The sequence below is a fragment of the Scyliorhinus canicula genome, chromosome 16 (assembly GCF_902713615.1).
Source record: "Scyliorhinus canicula chromosome 16, sScyCan1.1, whole genome shotgun sequence".
NCBI classification, from domain to species: domain Eukaryota; kingdom Metazoa; phylum Chordata; class Chondrichthyes; order Carcharhiniformes; family Scyliorhinidae; genus Scyliorhinus; species Scyliorhinus canicula.
In genome coordinates this window covers 25,568,528-25,589,748 of record NC_052161.1, presented here as the reverse complement: position 1 = coordinate 25,589,748, position 21,221 = coordinate 25,568,528, and the positions used below count along the sequence as shown (strand labels likewise).

The 21,221-nt window shown below is 47.6% G+C and overlaps 1 protein-coding gene across 4 annotated transcripts in view; it reads right to left on the bottom strand.

Annotated features, from left to right (window-relative positions):
• Window positions 1–21,221, bottom strand: part of afap1l2 (actin filament associated protein 1-like 2) — a 251,042-nt gene that overhangs the window by 107,515 nt on the left and 122,306 nt on the right. For all 4 annotated transcript variants that reach the window (XM_038822031.1, XM_038822029.1, XM_038822030.1 and 1 more), the window contains exons 2-3: window positions 18,734–18,862; window positions 8,504–8,584 (exon numbers count right to left, since the gene is read on the bottom strand). In XM_038822031.1, coding sequence (XP_038677959.1) covers window positions 8,504–8,584; window positions 18,734–18,862 — 210 coding nt within the window. The remainder of the gene's footprint in view (window positions 1–8,503; window positions 8,585–18,733; window positions 18,863–21,221) is intronic.

Genomic DNA, 21,221 nt, shown 5'->3' with positions numbered 1-21,221 from the left:
ACTACCCTGGCTTTTCCCCTGTGGCCCTACAAATCATTTCTCTTTCAATAATTGTCCAGTTCTCTTTTGAAAGCCATGATTGACTCTGCCTCCACCACACTCTTGGGCAAGGCATTCCAGTTCCTAACTATTCACTGCATAAAAATGTTTCTCTTCATGTCGCCATCGTTTCTTTTACTAATCAGCATTTCTGGCATTTTCTGTTTGTGTTTCAGATTTCCAGCATCCGCAATATTTTGCTTTGGGAACGGAATTTATGTTGCTCAGTGTTACTCTGGTGAATGCAAAGAAGGGACTCCTGAGCTAGATTGTCCTAGATTTTCACCTATTTTCAGACGACGGCATAAAATTTTGTTTGTCGTTTTGGGAAACACAATGGTACGCAGATAACTAGTTCAAATTCTGAGGAAGATTCTCATCTGAGCCATGTATTTCACAGCAAATTAAGTCTTGTGTTTGTCAGTATAAACATGGAACTTTGTTCTGATCATCTAAGTTATATGTTGGAGGCTAAAGTTGTAATTAGTGGTTACAGTAAGCCGCCAATATGAGTAAATGAGGGGGAATAAAAAATCAATTATGTTGCAATATGTTCAGACCTCTATAAGTATTAATGTTCTAGTAGAATTATAAATCTCTTACCAAAAGAACTACTTTACCTCAAGCAATTAAAAGGTGGGACTAACAAATCCTCGATAATTAATCGGAATAAATAATGTGGCTGCATATCTCATTTATATTTTTTATTTAATGGAAGCACTGTGCTGTTAACTTGGAGAGCACAGAGCTGGTGATAGGTCGTTTATTCTGTACTTGATATGATGGACACAATCTACCCGGCCGCGTTGCGCCCAAAAGGCATGGCCGGTAGATACTGTGAGATCCCTCTTCCGCGGTCTACCCGGCTCGCACAGCCTCACGAGATCTAACACGATCACTCGGGGCGTAATGTTCTGAATCCTGCCCAATGTGGGCAGGATCAGTATTTTGCAAATCTGCATTTTAGAGCAAGACAGCATCTCACTCTAATGTGCTCTCCCCTGATCTACCCCAGGTGTTGGGATCTAACCCCTTTGCCTCGGAGATCTCGGGTGAGTGCCGTTCCGTGCTAGTCTCCACAAATGGGGACCAGACGGAACAAACATGTGGAGGTCTCGCAGGGGATTGGAGGTCTCCAGGTGTTTTCCCTTTGGGCAGGGTGGCACCCTCGTGACACCAGGTGCCATCTGGGCACCTTGGCACTGCCAGCCTGGCACTCGCATTTAAAAATGGTGTCCCGATCTCCTCCTGCACTGAGGAGTTCCGGTGAGCGGAGGTTCTTAAGTGCAGGAAACAGGATGAGGTCCGGCCTCAACGGGGCATTCCCAGCTGGAAACAGAGCTGAAAAAGATAGCGTGGTGTTTCTCGGCATTGCGAGTGTTGGGAAACACATGACTAAACGCGCTTGCTACGGGACACTGTTCCAAATAGGTTAGATCGCGCCTGACGAATACTGTATGTTGTCATATGTTATGGTGTCACATGTCATCACATGCTATATCCAACAGAAAGACAGTGGCAGCAAAGTGATACTTCCCAGTGAGTTAATGACAGTCTGATTGCCTGCTGGAGCTTGAACCCTCCAAGGCTTTGCTTCACAGGCAGCATTACAACTGTGCCAACACGTTCCTGAGTCCCGATCCTGCACGGAGAAACCTCTGGTCTGCAATAGTGGGCTTTGAAAATAAAATGTTGGTTGTGTTTTCAGCACTCCAGCCGACACCGACTGCCTCCAACGTGCTCCTGGTTCCACCTGCAATGCCTTTGAAGAGGTGTGTCACTTTATAACTAACTTGGTGAAGATTTCTTCCTGGCAGAAAAGGCAGTCCTTTGGCGGCAGCTATGAGGTTGATGGCTGTCTGCCTCGCTTCTGTTCCCTTGGAGGTAAATAGGGTTGATTTGATCAGCACTGTTTTCCATGAAACAACCGCAACAATCGTCCGAATGGTTCTCATCGTGACCCAGTGGATGGGTGTGCAGCTGGAGCAGTGTCATTGTTCAGGTTTTCTGAGAGTCATCCTGGCATAAATAATTTACGCAATTAAACCAGAATGACAGAGTTCCAGAAAGTGGTTGCTGGCCTGGCTTTAATGATACTGCAAAAGGAAGAGACTGTAGCCACATGACGCAAACATTTCTTAGTCAGCGCCAAAACATCTGCTTGCTGAATGAAGATGAAAGCCTTTGCAAAAAGCTGGGCTTTGACTGCCAATGAAAGCAGGATTATATATTGACCACGTATATACTTCTTGGGGCCGAGCACAGAAAAAGAATGATCAGTAAATTATAAGTTAAGCTTAATGAATGGTATATCCGAAAGAGGCATAAGTGGAATGCCAGTGATTTTTAAAACAGTACCCCCAATAGGGACTAAGAATTTGCGTGGAGTCACAACAACCCCAGGGCCATTTAAAAATGGCGGGCGGGACCTGATTCTGGCATTCCCACCCCCAATCCCGACGCCTCCAATTTTCACTGGCAATGATATGGGTGCAGGTAGCAATTCAGTACCCTCAACCTGGTCTGCTCCATTGCAGGGTAGTGATCTCCTACCTCTCAGTAATTTTTGTTGCGTCCACCCAACTTCTGGATGACTTGGTTCAAGGCCACGTAAAGGAGTTGTGAACCATAACCTGTACACAGGAACCTTTTGAAAGGTCAGTTGAAAAGGTCTTCCCATGCACCCCCCCATCCCTCCATAGAGTGCCTACAGTGCAGAAGGAGGCTATTTGAGTCTGCACCGACCCTCTGAAAGAGCCCTCTACCTAAGCCCACTCCCCCGCCCTATCCCTGTCACCCCAGGTGACCTGCACATTTATGGACATTTTGGGACAATTTTATCATGGCCGATCCACCTAACCTGCACATCTTTGGACTGTGGTAGGAAACCAAAACACCCGTAGGAAACCCACGTAGACAGGGGGAGAACGTGCAGACTCCACCAGCCATCCAAGGCTGAATAGAACCCCGGTCCCTGGTGCTGTGAGGCAGCAGTGCTAACCACTGTGCCACTGTGCTATCCTATGCCCCTTGCATGACCCCTCCAGACCAACTCAGAGCCAGATCATGCCTCACACTCATGGCTCTTCATACCCTCTATGCCAATTCGACCCCTCCATGTCCATTTATCTAGAGCCAATGAACCATATAGTAACAGTGCCGTGCAACTAAACTGCCCAGTAAAAAGTGGGCAGGATCACTTTTTGGCAAATCTGCATATTAGAGACAGCTAGTCTCACTCTAATCTGCAGACTCCGCAGACAGTGACCCAAACTGGGAATCAAACCTGGATCCCAGGCACTGTGAAGCAACAGTGCTAACCACTGTGCTACTGTGCCACCATCAGAAAGAAATTCAATATTCCTTGCCCTGCAAATTTATGCATGGCAAGAGATACTGAATTTTCTGGGTGTCCCCCTTCCCCCAAGTACAGGGGTGATCCGGCCAAACCCCCACCCCAGGGATCCACCAAATAGGGAGACCCCCCAAAGGAACACCCTACTAAAGGGACCCCCCCTCCAGCCCCAGAGACCACGTAACTAAAGGGATCCCCATAGTGGGAACTAAAAGGACCCTCTCTGTCAAAACTAGAGAGCAGTACAGATGGAGTAGTGAAAACAAATTACAGTGGTAACTCTCACCTTGAAGCACCGCATGTCGTTCCTAGAAAGAGAACAGCTATGACCTGTGTTTAAACCCCTCAGATCTATTAGCGGCAAGCCATTCATTAATTTCTGGTAGTGTGCTGTGATTCACAGCTTCCACAAACCAATGGTTAGCCTTGCTTCAGTCATCTTCTCCACCACAAGTGCTGTAATCACAATGTTTACAAACATCAACCACATCAAAAGGGGTTACTTGCATTCCAGTGCATCCCCTTCACGCTGAAAATTGACAGCACTTAAATCTCTTTGATGTGGTTGCTGTTTGTAAACATTGTGATTACAGTACCTAGAGTGTAGAAGATGAATGAAGCAAGGCTAACCATTGGTTTGTGGAAGATGTTTTACAAATGAAGTATATTTTTGCAAACAAAAAGTATTCTGAAGAAAAGTACTTCTAATAGCATGACATTGCTTGAACACTGCCCTCCCTCAGCATTTCCCAGCCTCAGCACTGCCCTCCCTCAGCACAGCACTCCCTCAGCGCTGCACTCCCTCAGCACTTGCCCTCCATCAGCACTGCATTCCCTCAGCACTGCATTCCCTCCACACAGCCCTCCCAAAAGAGGGCACTCTCTCAGCACTGTACTCCCTCAGCACTGCTCTCCCACAGCATGGCATTCCCTTAGCACGGCATGCCTTCAACACGGCACTCTCTCAGCGTTGCCGACCAAAAGTGTGACACTCCCAAAGCGCGGCACTCCCACAGCACGGCACTCCCTCAACACGGCACTCCCTCAACAAGACACCGCATACTATGGGCTCAAAACTTGGTGCGCGGTTTGGACACACAGCTTTGTAATGGTGAGCAAAACACTGCTATCAATTGATCCATATGACAAATGGACTAAACTAATATAAATTACAATTTGCTAAATGTCACCAAGAAAAAAAGAGTCATGACTTCACTTTCTTAAACAACAAAAAGACACTGGAAATGTATACATTTCTTCAATTGTGTTCCTGAACATCTGTGGACAAATACACTTCCTAATAATTGTATCTTAAATTTTATTTATCCAGGCATCTGGAACTTACAGAAAACTATTATCACATTTCTGAGTTTGCAGAAAGCTTTCTGGCGTTCGCTGCCTGTCGAGATGCACCTCATTTATCCACATGTGTAATACTTCAGAATGGCTTGGCAAGAGCCAAAGACTTGTATCGCGATGGTCTAATTAACTAAATCACGTCGTCATTGTCCAATCAGGATGCCTGTATTAGGTCTTGCAGAGTTTAATGGTGCAATTTAATGGCCTCCTCGCACCCAAATTAGTGTTGGGACGAGGCTGTTGGATCTCGCGAGATTCACGATGCTCAAGACATTTTGCAAGTTTCATCCGAACCTTGTGATCTGGATCTGGCTCTCAATGTCCAGATATACAAATTGAAGTGAACCTTAGTGGTAGGGGACAGGGCAGTGTGGCACCCTGGCTCTCCCTGTGGCACCTGGGAACCTTGGCGCCAACAGGCTGCAGGCAGGGGCATTGTCAGGTTGCCAGGTTGGCACTGCCAACTGTTTCGGCCTGAGGGGGGCTAACGGCTGGGCTCCTGAAAGATGGGGGGGGCCAAAGATGGGGATGGGCGGCCCGAAAAGGTGGGGCCTCAGCAACTCCATAGCGGGGTGTCCTTACTTGGTGGGGGAGGGGGAGGTGAGGTAATGCATATGTGTGCGGAAGTGGGGGGGGGGGGGGGGGGGGGAGATGACATTACAAATGAGTGGGGTGTGTGGGGGAATCCTCAAGCTCACTTAGAAATCTGGACACCCTTTCAAAATGGCAGCCCAATCTCTGAGCAGCTTTGGCTGACGAATTCAGCGCCCCAGTGATGAAAACATTTCTAAGGACGCGATCCAATGGCCACGCTGCACTGGAAGAGCAGCTCGCCACGGCACAGAGTGGTCAATGAAAACCAGGAGACCCTGCTCCAGGGATCTACCCGGCTCGCAATGACTCGCTAGATCCAATGCGATCTTGCAAGACGGTGCGATGTGAATCCCGCCCATGTGGGCAGGATCACTTTTTGGCAAATCTGCATATTAGAGACAGCTAGTCTCACTCTAATGTGCAGATTCACGAGGTACCTGAGGCTTTGGGATTCGTCCCCTTTGCCTCAGAGTCCTTGTGTGCATGCCATTCTGCACTGGCCCATATAAATGGGTACTCTCGGTGTTACTGTACGTGGCGCAGGTCTGGCCCATCACTCGGACCTACGCCGCAGCAGTCACCCGGGCCATCTTCAAATTCATTTGGAGATCCAAGATGGACCGGGTCCGAAGAGACATAGTGTACAAGCCTCTAGAAAAAGGAGGGAGGAACGTACCCAACGCCGCCCTCATCCTGATGGCCACCTTTGTGTGAAGCTGCATCAAGCTGTGTGTAGACCCCGGGTATGCAAACACCAAGTGTCACTACATACTGAGGTTCTACCTGTCCCCGGTGTTACGGAGGATGGGCCTGGCCTCATTGCCGCGGAACGCTCCAAGTAGTTGGACCGTGCCGTACCACCTGTCCTTCGTGGAAACATTTTTGAAGCAAAACACCTTTGACCACAAAGCAATGAAGCAGTGGTCAGCATGTAATGTCCTCGAGGCCCTCAGAGAAAAGGAGACTGTGGAGGACGTTGGATGGTTCCCTGAGCAGACTGTCAGAGTCATCTGGCAGAACGCCTCATCACCAGAACTTTCAAACAAGCACCAAGACCCAGCTTGGCTGGTGGTGAGAAGGGCCCTCCCTGTCAGATTTTTCATGTACACCCGAAGGCTCAGCACCGTTGCACTCTGCCCTCGGAGTGGCTGTGGGGGAAATGAGACAGTCACACACCTCCTTGCGGAATGTGCCTTTGCAAAGAAGGTCTGGAGTGAGATGCAGTGGTATCTGTCAAGGTTCATCCCGAGCAGCTCAGTAACACAGGACTCTGTGCTCTACGGACTGTTTCCAGGGACACACACCGAGACAAATATCAACTGCTGCTGGAAGGTCATCAACTCGGTGAAAGACGCTCTTTGGTCTGCCCGAAACTTGCTGATCTTCCAGTGCAAAGAATTGTCCTCGACCGAGTGTTGCAGACTGGCACATTCCAAGGTCCAGGACTACGTGCTGAGGGACGCACTCAAGCTTGGGGCAGCTGCCGCCAAGGCGCAATGGGGAAAGACCACTGTGTAAGGTCTTACCAGCAAATGTACACCAAGGGGTTGGTAACAGTGTAAAGCCCCTCGGTCCGGGTCTTCAATACCACAATGTATGAAAGAAACAAAGCAATGTAAATATTTAAGAAAGAACTGTAACTTAAAGTAGGATACGTGTGTAACGTTATCCCAATTGAATTGAAGAAAGACAAATGAATGTAACTCAGATGGAAATGTACAGTCAAGACAATTTGAAATGTTCTGTAAAGATTATTAGAAATTTTATGAATAAAGTATATTTTTTGAAAAAAAAAATATATAAATGGGGACCAGATGGAATGGCACCCAGGGAACCGAAGATCCCCAGCTGCATGCCCTTTGGACAGGGTGGTGCTCTGGCACTGCTGGTGTCAGCTTGACACTGTGGCAGTGCCACCTGGACACCCTGGCAGCCTGGCACCTTGGCAGTGACACCTTGGTATCATCCTGGCACGGCAAAGGTGTTCAGGTGGAACTGGCAAGGTGGCATTTTGTGTGTGTGCCATCGGGCTGGGGGTGCCTGGTGTGGGTGTTGGGGTGGGCCTGGGCTTTTGGGCTGGGAGGGAGGTCAGGGATTGTGTTGTCGGGCCTCAGATATCAGAACGCCATTTTTAAATGTCGTCCTGATCTCTTGCTTCACTGGGGTGTTCCGGCGAGCGGAGACCCCCAGTGTACAAAACAGGGCTATCTGCGGCCTCGGCCATGCGTCCTCCAATCAGCTCATTTATACAATGCGAGTCGAGTTGAATCAGGTGGGATTCTCCATCTTCCAATGCCGAAATTAGGAAAGGAATTGGGCGGAGAATCAGTTTTGAAGCAGAAATCGTGGTAGGTGCTGGGTTCCTGCCAAAGCAAAATTCTCCGGTGCCTCGACAGTGGCGGCAATGCGTTCCACTCCGCATCTACCGTAAACGCCGTTTGCATATCATTAATGGGCCGGACCTGGTATTCTCTGGGCCCTCTGCCTCCACCGGGGGGAAATTCCGATGGTGCGGTTCACTTTTAAAAATCGTGGAACATACGGCAAGACTGCTGAGGGGGAAAGAGGGAGTACGGAAAGTGTCTGACATCGCCTTTGTATGCTGATAGTTGTGTTATTGGCTGGGAGGCATCTGTCAGGGCTGGGTGGTGGCGCGTAGCCAGGATCGGGGTGGATGGGCACTGAACACCATTGCTGCAGCCGGCAAGGCAGCCATGTAACTGCACGTGCCGCTAACAGCCCACAGTGACCTTAGTGTCACAAGTCGTATGGGTGTCCCGCCAGGCCACGGCCCTAGGTGCCCTCTGGCCCCAGCCAACCCCTCAACGGGATGGGCGTGCTCCAGCACAACCAGTGCCATCTTGTTGGCTGGGAGGAGGGTGCGTGGGGAGTGAAGTCTGTAAATGCGGCTGCAGCTTGTCAGCCTCCCGAGTATCAATCACGGACCCAGAAAATCAGACACCATCTTTCATTGGAATTGGTTGTACAGTATTACACGTGGCTCCGGTGCTAGCCCCTCAATGGTCGCTAAACCAGTCCAGGTGCGGCGTCAAAATGGCGCTTAGAAACCTTTTGGTTGAATTGGGCCCTTAAATTGCAAACTGTAAATATGTAAGCCTTTTTTCACGGTGAAACACATTCCAATGGTCTATTTACCTTTCTCTAATGCTTTCTTCTCAGTTGCAGTTGTTTCTCCAAGCAGAACTTTGTTCATATAGATGTATTCCTCCTCTCCAGCTGCAAATTTAAGCATAAAGTTTATTCTAGTTTTGTTCCAAATGGGAAATTCATATTTTAAACTATGAGCTATACAATAAAAACACAAGGAAAAACTCCAAAGAGATAAGATCACTTGACGTATCCAGCCTGCTCTTTCCAAAAGATTGGAGGCAACTTGTTTGATTATGCATTCCGCCCAATCCACTCAAGGGCCTTTTGAATTATGTTTAAAGTTAAGGAGACTCGAATCTAATCTCAATTTCTTGTATGTGCGAATGACCATCTTCCAAAGATTTTATAAACAGAACCATAACCAGTGCCATGAGCAGTTGTGGTCCATTTCGAGATCAAGCTGGGCTCAAACTGATGGAACCCTTCACACTATATTCCTTAGCAATTTCTGAACAACATGATTTGAAATCTCTGCAGATGCATGGGCAATAAATTGCCATGAATCATCAGACTTTTGTGGCGGTTTTGCCATGTGATGCTTGAGCTGATCTTTTTTCATTGTAGCCCCCTTCTGTCTTCATAGAATCCCTGGGGCTGTGCTGTGAGGCAGCAGTGCTTAGTCCGAAGTTTGTGGGTTCAAACACAACTTCAGAGCACAGGGTTGAATTATACAAGGTGCCGGATTCCCATCCCCTCTGGCTAAATGGCCAGTGGCCCACCATGGGAAATATTAGCTGCCCTGCAGCCATTTGATAGCCAATTGGCTACTAATAGGCTGGAGGCAGGACTACAGTCATCCTGGATCAGCAGGTCAGGAAGAAAATTATTGTTCCCCCCCCCCCCCCCCCAATCCCGCCCCAGTCAGAGGCCAGCAGCTCTCCAGTACTTCAGGACAGTGGTGTGCAGTGTGGATCAGGATTTAGGTATGTTTGAGGGCTTCAATGGGGACCAAAATGGCAGGCCCAGGAGAGGAGGATGGGGGACGGGGTTTGAGGAGGCCCTGGGGGGAGGGCAACCTGAGGGTGGGGGAGTAAATCCTTGGGGGGGGGGCTCATTAAGGAGAGACACACCCCTACCCATCACCAACCCATACAGGGCAATCTGCCTGGTAGCATGATGGCATGATCTCTCCTACTGCTGGTCCCAAAGCACCACTGGTAAAAGTTCTCCTCGTCTCCTGATCAACATTCCTTCATTGGCCACTACCAATAGTCATTGTTTGCGAGATATTGTTGGGCGAATATGCCTTCTAGCTTTGGCTGTACAAGAATCATTGCTCATTAAAAGTACTTAATTTTGGGTGGCACGTGGCACAGTGGTTAGCACTGCAGCCTACGGCTCTGAGGTCCCAGGTTCGAATCCCGCCCTGGGTCACTGTCCGTGTGGAGTTTGCACATTCTCCCTGTATCTGTGTGGGTTTCACCCCCCACAACCCAAAGATGTGCAGGTTCGGTGGATTGGCCACGCTAAATTGCCCCTTCATTGGAAAAAGAATAATTGGGTACGCTAAAAACTTTTTGTAAAAAGTACTGAATTTACATATGTTATTGAAGTACTTCTGATTACCGTGAGCTACCTTGCAATTTTTGTGGTGAATGTGTCAATAGGCGATTGTATTATTCAGTGATACTTTTCCAGCCACTTTATTTGCCTTATGACTATAGTTAGCCCAGGTTTAGGCCATTGTTGTGTAGGTTTACATGTGGCACCTGAAAACCAAAATTGTCTGGAATCCGAAAGGCAATCAGTCCCGTGGGCTTCGGAGAAAGGAAAATCTACCTGTATATAAATGCGCATGTTGTTTTTCTTAATCTGTTTATATCAGAGGGTACATTTTTCACTCTTTGACTTCCAGCACAGAGCACACAGAGAGATTTGAAAATAATCGGGAGCCATTATAGGTCAGTGAGCATAGGGGTGATGGGTGAATGGGAATGTTGTGTTTGGTCCTTTGAACTTTACAAAGGAATCCACAAAACACTTTGATTTGTCCAAATCAGAATCTTTTATTGAGTCTTGTGTGGTAAGATAGCAACCTGATACAGAGCACGTTGTCATAGAGTCTGCTAACTACTCCTCTGGAACTTGCACCTAGCACTGACCATTCACATGTATGTCTCATTACCCTCTCAATCTTCAACTCTTGGTACCGGATGTGTCTCCCCTTATATGGGAGTCACAGGTCACATGACCTCGGTCTACAGACCTCATGGGGTGTCTGTATTGCCACCTGCTGGTTGGAGGTCGCACACCATCCATCTATGACAGAGCCCATAGGCATATCACCACAGAGGAGAGTGCTGGAGGATGGCATTGACATAGAGAATTAGACATGATCATGTTGAATGGCGAAGCAGGCTTGAAGGGCTGAATGGCCTACTCTTGCAGCTATTTTCTATGTTTCTATGACTTGGAATTGGTGCGAGTAAGGTCATGGACCAAAGGGCTTTGACATTTTTGCGTCAAATTTACAGAGAGCAGAACGTGGAAACCAAGCAGAAATGTTTGCAATTGTCAAGTTTGGAGGTAACAATGGCATGGATGAGGATTTCAATAGCAGATGAAACTAAGGCAGGGCGCAGTCAAGCAATGTTACATAGATGGAACTCAATAGTCTCAGGGATGGTGCAGAAATGCGGTTGGAGGTTTGTCTCATTGTTCGATCTGACAAGGTTGCAAACAGTCTGGGTCAGCCTCAAGACAGTTTCCAGGGAGAGGGCTGGAGAGGATAGCTGGGGCCAGAAGTTTGTGGCGTGGACCATTTATAAAAGCTGAAAATAATGTTATATTTCAGCAACATCGGCTACCTCTACCTTTGTTTATACGTTTTATTTACTTCTCCATTTTCGGTTCATTGAAATATTGGCGCTGATGTTAAAGTTCTCACATTCAAATTAATTTAGCTTTGATTAAATCTCAATAAATCCCATCTCCAATATGAGTAATTTAAATTGTTGTGACATTATGTGAAATGTTCAGAACATAAAGGGTTAATGTCATATCATTATTAACCACTAGATGGAGCTAGATGCAGAACTATATAAAGCACTGACTCACAGGCTTCTGGGATAAGGCTGGAGAGGAGCAGGAAGAGAGTGTACAGTACAGTTATAGATAGAATGTAGAGGCTAGTATTAGTAGAGTGTAGATTATTGTTTACTGTAGGAGTAAGTGGTCGAGCTTTAATAAGTAGTGTAAATAAGTGATAGCTTTGTTAATGAACTTAACTTCTGTGGTCTTTGTGAACACTCCACATCCATCCTGATAACAGAATCACAAAGAACACCACAATTGTGTGACTTTTTTGATGAGTTTTCAATCTGACAATCATCTTTGTTACCGTTTCCTTAGTCACTTCTGACATAATGAGCAGCACGGCAGCACAAGTGGCTAGCAATTCACTTCACAGCGCCAGGGTCCCAGGTTCAATTCCCCGCTGGGTCATACTTTGTGCAGAGTCTGCACGTTCTCTCTGTGTCTGCGTGGGTTTCCTCCGGGTGCTCCAGTTTCCTCCCACAGTCCAAAGACGTATTAGGTTAGGTGGATTGGCCATGCTAAATTGCCCTTAGTGTTGGGTGGAGTTACTGGGTTAAGGGGATAGTGTGGAGGCATGGGCTTGGGTAGGGTGCTCTTTCCAAGGGCCGGTGCAGACTCGATGGGCCGAATGGCCTCCTTCTGCACAGTAAATTCTATGATTCTACGATTCTAAAACTCAGATGTCAACTGAGTAAAGCTACAACACAGGACTAACAGCATGAGGAAGCAGCATTCGACAGACAGAGCTCAGCAATTGCACAATGAAAAATCAGATCAAAGCTCTTTGGTCCTGCCACATCCAGTCACAAATGGTGGTGGACAATTAAACAACTAATGGGGGAGATTCCACAGTCTCAATGATGGGGGACCCCAGCACATCATTCCAAAAGACAAGGCTGAAACATCTGCAACCACCTTCAGCCAGAGGTGCTCAGCATTACACCTGCCAATCTTTAGTCAATTCCATTCAGTCCATGTCATATCAAGAAATGGCTGAAGGCACTGGAGACTGCAGAGTCTCTGGGCCCTGACAAAATTCTGGAAATAGTACTGAAGACTTGTGTTCCAGAACTTGCCACTCCCCTAGCCAAGCAACTGCATTGCTGGCTTTTATGTGAAAAATTGCCCAGTTACGTCCTGTCCACAAAAAGGCAGGAGAAAGCCAATCTGGCCAATGACCACCCCATCAAACTACTCTCAGTCAGCAGCAAGGTGATGAAAGGAGCGTCACTATTGCTATCAGATACCACTGACTCAGCAGTCTGCTCACCAATGCTCAATTTGGGTTCCTGTGGGGCCACATGGCTCCGGACGTCATTGCAGCCTTGGTCTGCTCGTGGATAAAACAGAGGTGTGGTGAGAGTGACTACTCTGAACAACAAGGCAGCATTGAACTCAGGAACCCAAGAGGAATTGATGTCAGCAGAAATCAGCAGCAAAACCTTCTGCTGGAATCTTCCAACAACAGAGGAAGGTGGTTATGGTTGTTAGAGGCCAATTATGTCAGCATCATTACATCAGTGCAGGACTTCCTCAGAATAGTGTCTTAGGCCCAACCATCTTCATTGTTTCATCAACGACGTTCCCTCCAACACATGTCAGAAGTAGGGATGTGCTCTGATGACTGCACGTTGTACAGAACCATTTGTGACTCCTCAGACACTGAGCAGTCTGTGCCTGCATGCAGCAAGACCTGGATAAAATTCAGGCTTGTAGTTGAAAAGTAATATTCATACAAGTATATGAAACCAGAACAGAAGTAGGCCATTCGGCCCCTTGAGCCTGGTCTGCCCTTCGACAAGATCATGGCTGGTGTTTGTGTTCCAAGTTCTACATTTCCATCAACCCCCGATAATCTTTGATCTCCTTGCCTATCAAGAAACAATGGCCCCACCTCCACCGCCTTCTGAGGCAGAGCTCCAAAGTCACTCAACCCACTGAGGTGAACAAAATTCTCCTCATCTCTGTTCTAAAAGGGTGATCCCAAATTTCAAAGCAGTGCCCCCTAGTTCTGGGCTCACCCACAAAAGGAAGCATCCTTTCCACGTTCCTCTTGTTGAGACCCATTCAGGATCTTACAGACTTCAATCAAGTCACTCCTCACTCTTCAAAACTCCAGTGGAAACAAGTCCAGTCTGTCTCATATTTCCTCATAAGACAGCCCCTTCATTCCAGGTATCAATTCAGTAAACCTCCACTGAACTACCTCCAACATATTTACAACATTCCTTAAATAAGGAGAAAAATCTGCACACAATAATAATAATCGCTTATTGTCACAAGCAGGCTTCAATGAAGTTACTGTGAAAGGCCCCTAGTCACCACATTCCGATGCCTGTTCAGGAAGGCCAGTACGGGAATTGAACCCGGGCTGCTGGCATTGTTCTGCATTACAAGCCAGCTGTTTAGCCCACTGTGCTAAACCAGCCTCGGGTTTAGAGAGAGAGAACAGTACAGCACAGAACAGGCCCTTCGGCCCTCGATGTTGTGCCGAGCAATGATCACCCTACTTTAAACCCACATAACCCGTATACCCGTAACCCAACAATCCCCCCATTAACCTTACACTACGGGCAATTTAGCATGGCCAATCCACCTAACCCGCACATCTTTGGACTGTGGGAGGAAACCGGAGCACCCGGAGGAAACCCACGCACACACAGGGAGGACGTGCAGACTCCACACAGACAGTGACCCAGCCGGGAATCGAACCTGGGACCCTGGAGCTGTGAAGCATTGATGCTAACCACCATGCTACCGTGAGGCCGGGATTCTCCCCTACTTGGCGGGGCGGGGTTCCCAGCGTACCGGAGTGGCGAGAACCACTCCGGCGTCGGGCCTCCCCAAAAGGTGGAGACTTCTCCGCACATTTAGGGGCTAGGCCCGCGCCTGAGTGGCTCCCGCTCCGCCGACTGGCGCCAATGACTTTTGGCGCCCCGCCGATCGGTGTCGGGGCTGGCCGAAAAGCCTTCGCCGGTCGGCGTGAGTCCGCGCATGCGTCGGAGCGTCAGCGGCCGCTGCCGTCACCACCGGCGCATGCGCGGTGGAGTCCACGCATGCGCACGCTACTCGGACCGCGGAGCCACACTGTGAAAAGAGACCCCTCCCGATCGGCTGCATGCCCGAAGATCTGACCACGCGGATCTGGCCTCCTGTCATGTATAAGGAACCCCCCCCCCCCCCCAGGTGATCCATCCCCCCACCCCCACCAGGGCGGCTGTGGACTGAGTCCGCAGCCACCATGCGAGCATCCCAACTGACAATAGCAGGTTATTTCCACGCCGTCGGGAACTCGGCCGGTCGGGAGCGCAAGATCGCTGGTCTGGCCTCTGTCAATGGGCCCTCACCGCTCAGAGTACTCCGCGATCATGCCGATTCTCGGATCCCGGAGAAGCGCCAGACCAGCGCCGGGCTCGATTTCGGTGTGACAGTGGATTCTCCGACCCTGCGCCGAACGTGATTGCGCCGTGGGGCTGCGGAGAATCCAGCCCTATCTATTCTGCGGTGAGTAATGCATCACCTTATTCCTCAAAATATGTCCAACATCAATCAGGAGTGCAATGAAATGATCTATGCTTGCCTGAATGAGTACAGATCTAACAACTCTCAATTAGCTAGCTCAACAGCATCCAGGAAAAAGCAACCAGCTTGACTGGCACTCCATTGGTCATCTTAAATAATCGCTCCTTCCACCACTGTTGCACAGTGACAGAAGTGTATATACTGTACAAGATGCACTGTAGCAACTCACCAATGTTCCTTTGACAGCACCTTCCAAACCTGCGACCACCATCACTTCAAACGACAAGGGCAGCAGACACATGGGGCGGGAATCTCCGACCTCCCACCGCTCCGACACCGGCTGCCGAATTCCCCGGCGCTACTTTTTTGGCGGGGGCGGGGATCACGCTGCACTGGTAGGGGGCCGTTGGCAGTGGCCCTCCCTGGCGATTCTCCGGTCCCCGATGGGCCGAGTGGCCGCCCGTTTTCGGCCGATCCCGCCGGCGTGGATTCGACCAGGTCCGTACCGGTGGGCTGTGGCTCCGAGGGCGGCTAGCGAAGTCCTCAGGGGGGCGCGGGGGGATCCGGCCCCGAGGGGGCCCCCACGGTGGCCTGGCCCGCGGTCGGGGCCCAGCGATCTGTGGCCGAGCCTGTGCCCTGGGGGCACTCTTTCCCTCCATGCCGGCGCCTGTGTAAAGCTCCACCATGGCCGGTGCGGAGGAGAAACCCCGTGCGCATGTGCACGGATTACGCCAGCGGTTCTGGGAACACCCGCCAGATACCGGAGAATTCCGGCCATGATAACACCACCACTTGCAAGCTCCCCTCCAAGACACACACCATCCTGACTTGCAACTAACTACATTGCTGGTCCCTCATGGGCCAAAATCCTGCAACTCGCTCCCTAACAGCACTGGGGGTGTACCTGCACCTCAGGGACAGCAACAGTTCAAAAAGGCGGCTCACCACCACCTTCTGAAGGATAATTAGGGACCTTACATCAAGTTGACATCCCAAAAATGAAATAAAAAGGACTTCCAAAACATCACAGGAAAACACTTGATTTTAAAAGGTTGGTGCGATTTGGATGTGCTACGTAAAGTGAAACAGGTGTTGTTACAGTTCAAATTGGTTGGTAAGCAATACGAAAGTAGTTTAATGATGGACAGAGGGCACTTGAAAAAGATTTGACGGGCAGCACAATGGCGCAGTGGGTAGCACTGCTGTCTTACGGCGCTGAGGTCCCAGGTTCGATCCCGGCTCTGGGTCACTGTCCGTGATTTCGCCCCCACAACCCAATGATGTGCAGGTTAGGTGGATTGGCCACACTAAATTGCCCCTTAATTGGAAAAAAAATTGGGTACTCTAAATTTATTAAAAAAAAGAAAAAGGTTTGCCAATATGTTGATAAGTAGTTAACTGCTAAGATTAAAGCTGACTTTGGGAGAAATGTGATTGTATATGCCATTTTAAAGCAAAGACGCAGTCAGCCAGGCAAAAATGTGCAGAACTTGGCTTTCTTTGCATTGTTCAAGTTTTGCCTTCATTATCTTTCTTGCATAATAGTATTTTTCTGAAAAGGTGTTTTTTCACTATCCCTTCAACTGCATTTATATTTAATATTAACATAGATGCTTGATTAACAAAGCAATGATAGAGCAGTGCTCTTTTCCTTATTACTGAAGTAGCTGATTGATGGGATCAAATCCGGTGGAAAATGTAAGAGTCTTGGAAAGTTTCTGAAACTTTGGATTCAGTGAACAATTGTCACCAATTCCAAACGGTAATGGTAGGTTGGAGTGTTATGAATGTATGAGCCGTTATTTTCCACATTAGCAACATCATGCTTACATTCTGTATTCATCTGAAGTCATATAAAGGAGTAGATGATATGAAAATAAACTAATTTTCAACTACAATCGCACAATACTTTCCCAGATCCCATCCAGAACATTAACCTATCTTTATTTTTCAAATGTTGACTGACTTCCTTGCAGCTCCAACATTTTCTATATTTTTTATTTCCCTTGCAATCCAGAGTAAAAAAGTCACTTGAAGTACAAGTGAAGGAGTTTAGCAACCTCAAAAGGCTATTTATTTTTTAAAATATAGAGTACACAATCATTTTTCTCCATTTAAGGGGCAATTTAGCGTGGCCAATCCACCTAACCTGCATATCTTTTGGGTTGTGGGGGTGAAACCCACGCAGAAATGGGGAGAATGTGCAAACACGGACAGTGACCTAGGGCCGGGATTCGAAACCGGGTCCTCAGCGCTGCAGTCCCAGTGCTAACCACTGCGGCACATGCCGCCCTCAAAAGGCTATTTCTTGAGGATCAGCAGGAGAGACGGGTTAAGATCCTGCTACCGGTTCAGTATTCAGCATGTAAAAAAGAAATCATGTAAGAATACAGCAATTCTACTGACAGGAAGGTCTTTGACAGCTGCTGCACAAATGAGGGACCTTTCAGCTGAAGGATTAACTGAAACCCGTAACTTCTCTTGTTTCAGGCGAGGATGAAGGCATTGTAAACCGCCCTGTCCCTCAGCCCTAGTGGCCATTTTCCTGTGGAGTTCCGACAGTGGTTAGCACTGCTGCCTCACAGCGCCAGGAACCCGGGTCGATTCCCACCTTGGGTGACTGTGTGGAGTTTGCACTTTCTACCTTTGTCTGCGTGGATTTCCTCCGGGTGCTCTGGTTTCCCCCCCAGTCCAGAAATTTGCAGGTTAGGTGGATTGGACATGCCAAATTGCTCCTTCAGGTAAGGTTATAGGGCCTAGGTCAGGTTGTCTTTCAAAGGGATGGTACAGACCTGAAGGGATGAATGGCCTCTTCCGGTACTGTAGGTAATGTATGATTCTGATCTATGAGTAATACCCTCACTTAAAAACATTTTTTGTACAAATTTCAAGGGCTGGATTCTCTGCTGTCGGGGTTCTCAGATGCGCCAGCAACCCATGGATTTCCTGACGGATTGGGGCTGCCCACTGTGGGAAACCCCAATGGCCGGCTGGCGAGATGGAGAATATCTGTACACTTCCCAACAGGGGCCTTTCAACGTGTTCGGCAAGGGTATGATGGATTATAGAACCAAAGAGGGTTGAGATACAGATCAGTCAGGTTCAAATTGGAATCGGGTTAAGGGGCTTGAATGGCCTCTATGTTTAAAAAATGGCCCTGGGGGTTTGAATGTTGCTGGTTAGGCCAGCATTTATTTACCATTCCTGAACGACGACCTGCAGTAGTTGCGTCGTACAACATGGCGCCGGCTGCCTGATAGTCCCCCCCCACTGGACAGGAAGGCCCTCCCCCCCGGGCCACCCCCCCCACCAATTCCCCCAGCCCTCACTGAAGCCAACATGGCTCCCCCCTCGACTCTGGCGGCCCTGGACACAGTCCCCATGAGTCAACTACCTGGTCGGGAACTTGGCCCATCAGGGGCGGAGCATCGGGAGAGGGCCTTCAGGTATTGTCCTGAGGACGTCCCAACGGCGTGTGTCGCACTCCCCAATGGTGCCGTTTTGAAGGGGGCGGAGCATCTGAAAGCAGGCACCACCCCAATTCGGTCGGAAAAAGGTATACTCCACCCAATCGCCGATTAAAAAATCGGCGTCGGCAAGCGGAGAATCCCGCCCATAATCTTTACTATTATACTAAAAGATAAATCAAATGCTGACCTGAAGAACTGATGATGTTGTGAAGTAGATCTGATAAGGCATATTTTTTGGCTAAGGCACTGAGGCTGAGGTTTTCGTTATCCAGTAACTTCAAAAATGTCTCAAGTTCTGCAAGCAGCTGATCCAGTGCTGGGGAAAATAAAAATAAAAGTCAACATAGGATCAACCCACATGTGAGAAAAAGAAGCTCAATTCAGAAATTGAGGATCTGCAACATTCATATTAGCCAATGGCCTCATCAGTGAATATTTTATTCAAGCACCAGCCATTCAAATGAATCTTTTGCACTGTGTGGCAAAGAATGTTCCTTGATGAATATTTGTATGACGTACGACATGCTTTTGTTATTGTGCCTCGGAATGGGCAGCAACTTCTAATTTCATGTGAGATCTGTTTCGACATTTTCTGTCTTCCACACTATATTTTTTTAAAATTTAGATTACCCAATTATTTTTTCCAATTAAGGGGCAATTTAGCGTGGCCAATCCACCTACTCTGCACATTTTTTGGGTTGTGGGGGCGAAACCCACGCAGACACGGGGAGAATGTGCAAACTCCACACAGACAGTGACTCAGAGCCGGGATCGAACCTGGGACCTGAGCGCCGTGAGGCGGTTGTGCTAACCACTAGGCCACCGTGCTGCCCTTCCACACGATGTTAATGTTAGCTTTGCACACTGGGTGGCATTCTCATCTCTGAACCTGAAGATGGATGGGTCAAGCCCCACTCCATGCCCTTGTGGTTCAGGCGAGTGCAAGATCCATTGACTTGGTTTAAAAAAATGGCAGGGATTTCCCCTGCTATCACCAATTACAAATTAATGACAGATTATTCATCTCTTCTGTGTTTGTGGAATCTTGCTCCACATAAAATGGGGACTGCATTTTCCCTCATAATAAAAAATGACTGCACAGTATTGTGAATCGAGATTAAATGAGTTTTCAAACATACTGTGGCACTGGGGTGAAATACTAGCAATGATCATGATTCCTAACAGTAGGGGCAGCACGGTGGTGCAGTGGTTAGCACTGCTGCCTCGCGGCACTGAGGACCCGGGTTCGTTCCTGGCCCCGGGTCACTGACCGTGTGGAGTTTGCACATTCTACCTGCGTCTGTGTGGGTCTCAGCCCCACAACCCAAAAATGTGCAGGGTAGGTGAATTGGTCACGCTAAATTGTTCCTTAATTGGAAAAAGAAATATTTGGGTGCTCTAAATTTTTTTTTTAAATGATACCTAACTGTGCCTTGTATGTGTCATTGCCTGGGCCTGGCCACATTATGGGGCCTACTCCTTCTTGAAAGGGAAAGTAAAATGGCGGCAAGCATGTACTTGTTTTAATGTTGTTTTGAACCTTCATTAAACATTTATTTTGCTTCAATCAATCAAATGTTTATTTATGCTGAAGATGTATTTGATTAGATATTCAGTTTTAACTATGGATGATCCCGGGGCCTATGAAATTAGTCAGTTAAAATAAATGGGGAAAATGCAGTCCCCATTTTATGTGGAGCAAGATTCCACAAACACAGAAGAGATGAATAATCTGTCATTAATTTGTAATTGGTGATAGCAGGGGAAATCCCTGCCATTTTTTTAAACCAAGTCAATGGATCTTGCACTCGCCTGAACCACAAGGGCATGGAGTGGGGCTTGACCCATCCATCTTCAGTAATGTGCAGAACATAGCAACATAATTTTCCAGATGTATTTGCTGGCTGTAAGAAGGATTAATTGCAAAAAAAAATCTGTTATCTGAATAGAGTGCCTTTTCTGAACATTTAATTCTTACTTCTAGCATGTATGATCAATGTTCCTCTCCACCCTTATAATGCTCAATCTTTCCATTGAGTCATGTTAGCCTCTGTGCATTTGACCTTTTCAACTAATATTGCCCTTCCATGTTGATCTGACACATGTATGGAAATGAGTAATGGACAGACTAACTTGAGCTATATTTTATCTTGGGAAGTTATGTTCGTTATCTGTGGGACACCTCGCTAAAAAAATCGAAAGAAATCATCAATTAAATACAAGTTTTTTCATCACAGCAAAACCAAGCCACTTGCTGATGAACAAGTTAATGAACATGCCAGATGTTGTCATTATCACCTTAAGGGAGTCATGTTGAGTTTTTGCATTGGCATTAAATGTGTTATTACACTAATAAAGGGCACAGAACCAACTTCTTTTGTTGGCTTAAAAATCTTGGCATTTTGTAAATGCTTCAGTACTATTGCAAGAAATTTACATTCAGCCACATTGCATACAAAATCTGGGTTAGATTAATATTTTGAAAATACATTCACAGCCATCTGCAAATGTCTTGCTGTAATGGTGGCAGAATGATGCACCAATTATATATTTCTTATTTTTAGAAGCAAACTTGAATCAGAACAATTGTCCCTAAAGGACAATGCAGTGTGAACACCTTCAGCTGTAATAATAATGATCAGTTTTGAAAAGTTAAAGGAGGGTTGGTGCTTCAT